At 43.3% G+C, this 10569-nt stretch overlaps 1 protein-coding gene across 1 annotated transcript; it reads left to right on the top strand.

Annotated features, from left to right (window-relative positions):
- Positions 1–5092: 5092 nt before the first annotated feature.
- On the top strand, positions 5093–10285 carry LOC131628350 (uncharacterized). The gene is made up of 4 exons (XM_058899192.1): positions 5093–7083; positions 7342–7470; positions 8344–8630; positions 9855–10285. Exons 1-4 carry the CDS (start codon positions 5093–5095, stop codon positions 10283–10285), a joined length of 2838 nt encoding a protein of 945 aa, XP_058755175.1.
- The last annotated feature ends 284 nt before the right edge of the window (positions 10286–10569 follow it).

Raw genomic sequence — 10569 nt, forward strand, 5'->3', positions numbered from 1 at the left:
GACATACCCGAAAACACACTTTTCACCGAAAGATTACGGCGCTCTTCAAAATGCTGGGAGTTTTCAGTGCATAATTGGTCTTTGGGCCGAACATATGAAATCTCGGGGATGACGATACGGAGCTCCAGTTAAATTTTCGAGCGAATCCGACAAGCGGATCATGAGATATGAATTTTCTGAGGCCCGAAACCCTACATTCAGCACCTTTTTCCATTATAAAAATCCAAGTAATTTGCAAATTCGACGACCTTTCTCAAAGAATTGGCTTCCGAGCCGAACACAAAAGTTGTAGATATCGTCGAAAGAGTCGGGGCCACGCGGGAATTCAGCTCATATAACCTTCCCACTAGGACTTGTGAATTTTCTTATATTTCCACTGTTTGAACCATATTGCACACCGCACTTTCTTAAAACCTCAAGAAAACTCTTTATTATTTTTCCTTCCTTTTCGAACGACGAAATAAACGTCTTGGATAACTTATATCTCGACTAAAGAGGGCAAATTTTGGGGTGCAACACGCGGGGCCTAAGCGAGCACACTTGTAAATAACTCCTCCTTTTCCCCGTGTTTATTTTGCATTCATTCCCATTTAGGTTTAGACATAGACACCCTTTAGATAGAAACAAACCTAGGTGGATACCATCGAGTACGATGGGCGTGAGGGGTGCTAGCACCTTCCCCTTGCGTAACCGACTTCCGTACCCTGTTCTCTGGTCGAAAGACCTTGTTCTTGTTCTGAGTTAGGTTTCCTGGTATTCCTTTCCCGCGATGGGATAAATATATTGGTGGCGACTCTGATCATTTTTCGCGGGGTAGCGACAGCTGGCGACTCTGCTGGGGATGTTGATAGACCTGTGCTGGTCCATTCTTAGCGAGTCGGTCCTAGCCTTTGTTTGTTTCTTTTATTGGGTGTTTCTATGTTTGTTTGTTTACATCTTGTATATATGTTTGCATATCATGTTTATTTCTGCTTGCACATCATGCATCCGGACTATATTAAGGGCCCCCATGGGGGCCACATATTTTTCTGCTCTGTTTTGCAGGTGGGGGGTTTTTGTGAGGTAAAAGGCCCACTACCCAGGCCAGTGACACCTAGGATTAGCGTGGATGCTCATGTTGACTCCTGTAGCGCTTGCTACGATCGAGCTTGACATGGGGTACCACAACTGGGCGAGGTTCTTTCATGGAACATTGTGTCTGGCACGCTTGCTGCCTCAAACACTTTGTACCCCATGGGAACTGTAGACCCTAGTGACCATTAGGGACCACCTGTCCGTGTCTAGTATTCATACCTGTGAGTTTGGGGTGGGACAGGATACTAGCCTTCATCCCACCCAGATTTCCATATTGCAATCTGAAGCCGGAATTTTGAACCTATTGTATTCAGTGCTACCCAGATATCCAGAGTTGCGAGAGACATTCAGTCTCTCACCATATTACACACATGACACACCACGCTATTGCACCCACCTCACTTCATTCGTGGAGAATCCTAAAGTCTATTTCTGAAAAAAATATACACGATCTTTTACCTCAAAAAAAAAAAAGAAGGAAAAAAAAGAAAAGAAAAGAAAAGAAAAGAAAAATTATGAAAAGACTTTAGGATTCTCCCAATGAAATGCATTCCACCATATCATTTAACATGCATGTTCATTTATTTTCAGGAACTTTTGGCTTTGTCTCCAACCAACACATGGCTCCACCAATGAAGACTGGTAGGCGCAACCTCTCCTATACATTCCCGAATCCGAATTTGGATTCTCTTGAGTGTTTAGCAAAGAAGATTACGCCAGATGAGTCAACCAAGTTCCGAGAAAAATATGGGTATATTCTGAGCCTTCTTAAAATGCCATTCACCAAGTACGAGCAGGAGGGAGTTCATACCTTGCTTCAGTTCTATAATCCTTCCCTTCGCTGCTTCACGTTCTCCGACTACCTCTTGGTTCCTACATTAGAAGAGTATTCCCTATTTCTTGGCCTTCCTATAGGGAAGGAAGTACCATACTATGGCACCATGGAAGCTCCTACTTCCCTTGAAATTTCTAAGGCTCTTTATTTGAGCAAGTCAATCGTGGAAGAAAATCTCTCCAAAAAGGGAGGATGTCTTGGTTTTCGTATGGAGTTTCTGGTTCAAAAGGCTTGTGATGCTGTTGAGGCAAAAGAATGGGACACATTTAGGGCTATCCTGGCTCTAAGTAACTATGGTATCATGATGTTCTCAAATATGGCTAACTTTGTTGACATGAACGCAATTCATATATTCATTCTGCAAAACCCGGTTCCTACGCTTTTGGGGGATGTTTATCACTCTGTTCATCACAAGAGTAGTCAAAAGGGAGGTTTCGTTATATTTTGTGCTCCGTTGTTGTATCGTTGGTTCAGATCACATTTACCTGAGCGTGGCGCTTTCGTTGATAATAGGCATACATCTAAATGGGCTGAGAGGATTATGGAGCTAAGGGCCAAAGATATTGTCTGGTACAATAGAGCTTTAGATGACATGGAAGTTATTATGAGCTGCGGAATGTTCAATAATGTACCTCTCATGGGTCTTAGAGGTGGAATCAATTACAATCCCATCTTGGCTAGGAGAACATTTGGGTACGCTTTTGTAAGTCCTCCTGAGCAAACAGAGATTGCTGAGACTATTTTCTATCATTCGGCCACCGACAATGGGAAAATGGCAGAAGCGGTGCAAGCTTGGAAGAGTATTTGTTGGCGAGATAAGAAACATTTTGGCCAGAGAGATTGTGCTACTTACGAGGATTATACTAAGTGGGTCAAATCTGTGGCTGATACTCAAGGAATGCCTTTCCCTCCTAAAGATCCTTTGTATCCCCCTGCTGGTGAACAACCTAACATCGTCTCCATGCCCCGTTATAACCAAACCAATCAAAGATTGACTGAACAGATGGAAACGATGCTTGTTGAGATGAATACTGCTCGACAAGAGAAGCTTTCCGCACTCTATAAGTTGAAATTAAGAGAAATAGAGCTCGAAGAATTGTATGCTAGAGGGAGCACTTCTCAAAAGAGGCCAAGAATGACTATAGGCTCTAAATCTATCGAAACCCAAGAAAAGAAGATGAAAGAACATTACGAGGCTCAGTTGGCAGAGTTGACTAAAAGACTCCAGATTCAGACTGAAGAAGCCAATTTAGAAAAGGCTCGTCGTAAGAAAGCAGACAAACTCCTGTTGGAACGCCAAGGAAAGATAGAGAAATGTTATGAAGAGTTCCGAAAGCTGAAAGGTTAGGTAAGAGAATAGGATCAGAGTAATGCCCAAGTTCAAGAGGAAGCTAGGTATTGGGAGTTGAAGCACCGCCACGTGGAAACGATGCACTTCAGAAAAGACCTGCTGATTCAAGAGATCATTAAGAGGCCAACCTAGGATGATACCAAAAAGCTTTTCAAAGAAATGAAGGCCTGGAGCGATAAGAACATTGGAGAAAGCCCCCTCCGTCATGTGGACATGGAGGATCCCGCTTAGTGATGGCCTTGTTATTTGAATCACCACCAGACTTGTTGGATGGGGTTCCTGGTTCCATTTATTTATTTTGTTGGCTCATGAGAGCGAATTAATTTGTGATTCTGATTATGTCAAGAACTAGGTTACAAATCTAATGGAGTTTTCTTATTCGTCTTGGTTGTATTTCAATTTCTCCTATTATTTTGTGTTGTTGGTTTGAGACAAAGCTAAAGGTTCCTAAAAATAATAAAAACATGACATATGCATGCACACATGCATTTCATACATTCATATATGACAGGTACACCAGATGGTATTCTTGTTTGACTGACCAGGTTTTCTGTTACAGCAATTGCACCTCCACCTACACATCGCTACTACACAAGGGCTAATCATTCACTGCAAATGGATCAGTTAAGGGATGATCTTATCCAGATGAGAACTCAGGTTACTGCTCAGATGGCTCAGTTCGTGGAAGTTATGCAAGGCATGGCTGATCGCCAAGAAGAGCTCAGAATCAGGATGGACACAGTTGCTCAGGTTGTTGCGGACCCCCCGCGAAGAAATTCTGCTGATATTCGTGTCAATGGTGAACCTGTGAACGGAGGACCTGGTGTAATTCCTCCTGCTGCTAATCAAGGTAATCCCTGTGGGCATCCCCAGCCTACTCCTAAAGGAAAAACCACACAACAAATCAGAAGGGCTGCTGCTATCCCCGTGTTGGAAGAGGACCGACACGAAGACTTGTTTCCTGAAAGTGAATGGGGATTTCCACATGATGCTGGAAAGATGTTTAGAGGTCTGGAGGAAAGGATGAGGGCCATGGAAGGCCAAGGACTTGGTATGGACATCAGCGACTTGGGTTTAGTTCCTGGCGTCCGTGTGCCATCGAAGTTCAAGGTACCTGACTTTGAAAAATACAAGGGGAATACTTGCCCTAAGACACATGTCCGAGCTTACTATCGCAAAATGCATGTATACTCTGAGGACGAAGGACTGTTGATGCACTTCTTCAAAGATAGCCTGACTGGGGCATCCTTGGAATGGTACATGAGATTGGAGAGGGCTAATATCCGAAGTTGGAGGGACCTAGTTGAGGCCTTCATAAAGCAATATCAGTATAATGTTGACATGGCGCCAAATCGCACTCAGTTACAGAATCTAGCCCAGAAAGCTAATGAGTCCTTCAAAGAATATGCGCAAAAATGGCGCGAGTTGGCGGCTAGAGTCCAGCCACCTATGCTGGAAAGAGAGATGATGGACATGTTCACTAACACTTTAGAGGGCCAATATTACTCCGACTGCTCTGCATCCTCGAGTTTCGCCGATTTGGTCATGATTGGTGAACGTATTGAAAGTGGGATTAAGGCTGGTAGAATACAGAATCCAAGTGTTGCTAGTTCCTCCTCTGGGACTGGTGGAAAGAAGCCATACAGTGGGTTTGCCAAGAAAAGAGAAGGCGAGACTAGTGCTGCTTACTATGGTCAAGGCAAGGGCCATGCTTATCAACAAGTAGCCGTTGTGACTATACCAAATGCACCTTTTCAGCAACATCAGCAACGAGGGTATGCTCCACGTCAATATACCCCGAAAGCGCCTAAAGGGTTTTTGATCCGATCCCGATGACATATGCACAAGTATTGCCATATCTCCTCGATTTGAAGTTAGTACAATTGAGGACTCTAGCCACTCCTGCTAAGTTGCCTGCTAATTGGGATGCCAATGCGAGATGTGAATTCCACTCTGGGGCACCTGGACATAGCATTGACAACTGTAAAGCGTTGAAGCATCAGGTTCAAAATCTTCTCGACTCTAAGGCCATTGAGTTTACTCCTACTCAAGGACCTAATGTTGTTCAGAATCCTATGCCTCCCCATGGAGCTCACGCTGCAAATGCCATCGAGTCCGTTGAAGATACTCGCTTGGTCAAGGATGTGATTGAATTGGGCTCTCTGTTGCCATTATTGAAGGAGGAATTATTAAGGATGGGTCTATACTCTGGTTGTGGAGAGTTCTGTACTGACTGCATGGCCATTTCCTCAGTTTGTGATAAGGTGAAAAGGGGGGTTCAACAGTTGATGGATAATGCGTATCTACAGTTTGAGCGTGTGCGACATCCTGAAATAGTTGAGAATGAAGTCAATGTGGCATCCATCCCGTATATTCTTGCCAAGATTCCAATTCCTGCCAGAGCACCTCCTTTGGTCATTACATTGCCTGGTCCCGTCCCGTATAACAGTGAAAAAGCAGTCCCGTGGAATTATGGGGGAGAAGTTTTCTACCAAGGGGCCAAGTATGAGATTAAAATTCCGGTTGAGAAAGAAGACGTGGATAATGTTGTTGGCATTGGAAGAATGACAAGGAGTGGTCGTATTTTCAATCCTCCCCAGAATACTCGCGATGATAATACAGAAGCTCCAGCTCAAGCAAAAGGGAAAAGAGTTGTAGAAGATACAGTGGATCAGTGGAAAAGCTCTAATTCTGAAGATACTGTGGCCAAAGAGATGGAAGAGTTCCTAAAGATCATCAAGAAAAGTGAGTATAAAGTGGTTGACCAACTGAGTCAAACTCAGTCAAAGATTTCGATTTTGCAGTTGCTCCTGTGTTCGGAGACACATCGAAATGCTTTATTGAGACTTTTAAGTACAGCCTTTGTCCCGCCGGATATCTCAGTGAATCAACTTGAAGGAGTGGTGTCAAACATCAACGCTGGTAATGGATTGGGATTCACTGATGCAGACTTGCCTTCCGAAGGTAGAAACCACAATAGAGCTTTGCATATATCAGTGGAGTGTAAAGGGACTATGTTATCACGTGTTCTCGTGGATAATGGATCTTCTTTCAATGTATTACCGAAGTCGTCTTTGATGAGGCTAGATTATTCTGGTGTTGAGATAAGGCCGAGTGAACTGACGGTGAGAGCTTTTGATGGCTCAAAGAGATCAGTGTTTGGGGAAGTTGACTTGCCGATAATGATAGGCCCCCAGCTCTTCACCATTACTTTCTTTGTGATGGATATCCACCCGTCTTACATTTGTCTCCTAGGACGTCCATGGATCCATGCTGCTGGGGCCGTGACTTCCACATTGCATCAGAAACTCAAATTTGCGACTCAGGGAAAGATAGTCACAATATGTGGGGAAGAAGAACACATGATAAGTCATCTTGCGTCCTTCAGATATATCGAGGTGGAAGGAGAGGTCCACGAGACGCCTTGCCAGGCCTTTGAGGCTGTCCAGACTATCAAGATCCCTTATGTTGAAAATAAGAAGTTGGAGGCCCCCATGTCTTCACTAAAGGAAGCTAAAGTTGTGGTTGAATCTGGTCATCCTGAAGGATGGGGCCGAGTCTTGGATTTACCAATCAAGCAGGATAAATGTGGGATTGGATATCAGTTGGGTCAGAGTTCATCTAATGGGGCCCCCAAGAAGCCCGGAACCTTTGTTCCGATCAAGTTCTCTAGTGCTGGCATTGTCAAAGATCATGTTTGTGCTGCTGATGATGATATGGATAGCGATTATGACATTGAAGAATGGATCAAGCCGTGTGTCCCAGGACAGAAGCTTCTCAACTGGTCGTCCGAGGACATCATCTCAATTGCTTTTGATCAAAAGTAATACTGTTTGTTTTTGTTTATCATGCAATAATTCCTGTGTTCTGCTCAAGACACAGTGAACACATGTGGGGCATCATTTGTTGTTTTTCAATGTTAAAATCATTAATAAAAGGACGTTTTTGCATTCAAACATTTTTGTTCCCTGTCTTTCTTTTTTAATTTTACATTTGTTATAAATAAATAAAAAAAGGCAACGTTTCTTATTTATCATCATCCCTCCATTCTAAAATAAAGCATAAATCATAATGCATGCAGATCCACTTCTCCTCCAGATTCTGTTGATAACGGTCTTGCTATGCCTCGTTCTGACTTCGACAATCCTATCTATATCGCTGAAGAAGGGGATGAAGAAGATTATGAACTCTCTGATGAGTTGGCCAGATTGTTGAAACAAGAAGAGAAAGTGATCGAGCCACATCAAGAGCCTATTGAGACGGTGAATCTTGGCACCGAAGAGATGAGAAGGGAGGTTAAAATAGGGGCTTCTTTGAATGAGGATGTAAAAGAAAAGTTGATTGGAATGTTGAAGGAGTATTCTGATATCTTCGCTTGGTCTTACGAAGATATGCCTGGATTAGATACTGATATTGTTGTGCACAGGTTACCTCTTAAAGAAGATTCTTCTCCTGTCAAACAAAAACTCAGAAGAACACGTCCTGACATGTCCAAGAAAACCCAGGAAGAGGTTCAGAAGCAGTTTGATGCAGGTTTTCTCACTGTAACAGTTTATCCACCATGGGTCGCCAATATTGTACCTGTACCTAAGAAAGATGGGAAGGTACGAATGTGTGTCGACTATAGAGATTTGAATAGAGCGAGCCCGAAAGATGATTTCCCGCTCCCTCACATTGATGTGTTGGTAGATAACACTGCTCAGTTCTCGGTTTTCTCCTTCATGGACGATTTCTCTGGTTACAATCAAATAAAGATGGCACCCGAAGACATGGAAAAGACAACATTTATTACGCCTTGGGGCACTTTTTATTACAAGGTCATGTCGTTTGGGTTGAAGAATGTTGTGGCAACCTATCAAAGAGCTATGGTGACTTTGTTTCGAAATGATTCATAAGGAGATCGAGGTCTATGTGGACGACATGATTGCAAAGTCCCATACTGAAGAGGAGCACCTTGTCCACTTGAAGAAACCGATTGTGAATCAAGATACTCACTACTCGAGAAAACTTGCTGTGCTTTGGCATGGGCTGCTCGCCGACTGAGACAGTATATGTTGACTCACACCACTTTGTTGATTTCAAGGATTTTCCGTTGGCAAATGATCTTGACAGAATATGACATACAATACACTACACAGAAAGCCATTAAAAGTAGTGTGATCGCTGATTATCTTGCGCATCAACCTGTGGATGATTACCAGACTATGCACTTTGAGTTTCCTGATGAGGATATAATGTGTGTGGCAGAGACTTCTAATAGTCAAGATCAAGAGGAAGGACCAGAACCAGGGGCGCGATGGACGCTTGTGTTCGATGGTGCTTCTAATGCATTGGGCAATGGTATTGGTGCTGTGCTTACTTCTCCGACAGGTTTTCATATTCTATTCACGGCCAGGATTTGTTTTGATTGTACTAATAATGTGGCTGAATATGAGGCTTGCATATATGGTATTGAGGCTGCCATTGATTTGAGGATTAAAAATCTCGCAGTTTATGGAGATTCCTCTTTGGTGATTAGTCAGATCAATGGAGATTGGGAAACACGCCACCCCAATTTGATTCCCTATAGAGAACATGTTCTGAAATTGGCTCAATATTTCGATGAGATCACCTTTGATCACATCCCACGAGAAGAAAATCATTTGGCTGATGCTTTGGCCACTTTAGCATCCATGTTCAAAGTTAAATGGGACAACGAAGCGCCTTCAATTGTGATCTAAAGGTTGGATGAGCCCGCATTCTGTGGCGTCATTGATAACGTGCCTGATGAGAAACCATGGTTTTATGACTTTAAGAAATTTCTAGATACCCAAGAGTATCCTGAGGGTGCTTCCCTTACGGATAGGAAAACTCTAAAGAGATTATCTTCCAAGTTCTTCCTTGCTGGGGGTGTGTTGTACAAGAGGAATTTTGATTCTGTGTTGCTCAGATGCGTGGATAGACACGAAGCAGCAAAGATCATACAAGAAGTGCATGAAGGATCCTTTGGTACACACGCAAGTGGACACACCATGGCTAGAAAAATATTGAGAGCGGGTTATTATTGGTCGACCATGGAGCATGATTGTTTCAGCCATGTGGTGGTATGATACAAATGTCAAGTGTATGCAGATAGGGTCCATGTACCTCCAGTTCCTCTGAATATGTTGACATCTCCCTGGCCGTTTGCTCTGTGGGACATCGATATGATTGGGGAAATTAAGCCCACCGCCTCTAATGGACATCGTTTCATCCTCGTTGCTATTGACTATTTCACCAAGTGGGTCGAAGCTGCTTCTTATGTAAATGTCTCTAAGCAAGTAGTGACTCGTTTCATCAAGCACAATATAATCTGTCGTTATGGGGTTCCTGAGAAAATTATCACTGATAATGGATCCAACCTCAATAACAAGATGATGAGGGAATTATGTGAGGATTTCAAGATCAAACACCATAATTCATCCCCGTACAGGCCAAAGATGAATGGTGTAGTTGAGGCGGCCAATAAGAATATCAAGAAGATTGTACAGAAGATGGTGGTCACTTATAAGGATTGGCATGAGATGTTGCCCTTTGCTTTACATGGTTATCGTACCTCGGTGCGCACTTCCACAGGGGCAACTCCTTTCTTATTGGTGTATGGCATGGAAGCAATCCTTCCGGTTGAGGTCGAGATTCCTTCATTAAGGGTATTGACAGATGTGAAGCTCAGTGAAGCTGATTGGGTTCAGACCATATTTGATCAACTGAACCTCATTGATGAAAAGAGATTAGCGGCTATATGCCATGGGCAAGCTTATCAAAAGAAGATGAAGAAAGCCTTCGACAAGAAGATTCGTCCTCGACACTTTCAGGTTGGTGACCTTGTGCTCAAGAAGATCCTGCCTATTCACAATGACCCTAGGGGTAAGTGGACTCCGAATTACGAAGGGCCTTATGTCGTAAAGAAAGTATTCTCAGGTGGCGCCATGATCCTCTCAACTATGGATGGTGAGGACTTTCCACTCCCCGTGAATGCCGACGCAGTTAAAAAATACTTCACATAGACCTGATCAAAATAAAATAAAAGAAAAGGAAAAAATCAGGAAAAAGAATGAAAAAGAAATAAAGTACACCCGCTAAGTTGAAAACTCGAAAGGGCGACTTAGGCAAAAAATGGGTCCTGGTGGACTGAAAACCCGAAAGGGCGGTCCAGGCAAAAGAGGGACAAAAAAGCGAAAGACTGCGTCGTGCAGTAGATCTTTGAGCACAGCTAGTCGCCATAACTGGAGGAATCAGAAGGGTAAAGATCAATCCATTCATCAATTTCCGAAAGCAAAGCGGAAGGAAC

The sequence above is a fragment of the Vicia villosa genome, unplaced genomic scaffold (assembly GCF_029867415.1).
Source record: "Vicia villosa cultivar HV-30 ecotype Madison, WI unplaced genomic scaffold, Vvil1.0 ctg.000444F_1_1, whole genome shotgun sequence".
NCBI lineage: Eukaryota > Viridiplantae > Streptophyta > Magnoliopsida > Fabales > Fabaceae > Vicia > Vicia villosa.

Excerpts from the sequence above, each read along its gene's own strand:
- LOC131628350 (XM_058899192.1), top strand. The coding sequence starts at position 5,093 with ATGACATATGCACAAGTATTGCCATATCTCCTCGATTTGAAGTTAGTA. Across the intron at positions 7,084-7,341 it reads TCAATTGCTTTTGATCAAAA|ATCCACTTCTCCTCCAGATT; the intron begins GTAATACTGTTT and ends TAATGCATGCAG. Across the intron at positions 8,631-9,854 it reads TGTGCTTACTTCTCCGACAG|GGGCAACTCCTTTCTTATTG; the intron begins GTTTTCATATTC and ends GCACTTCCACAG.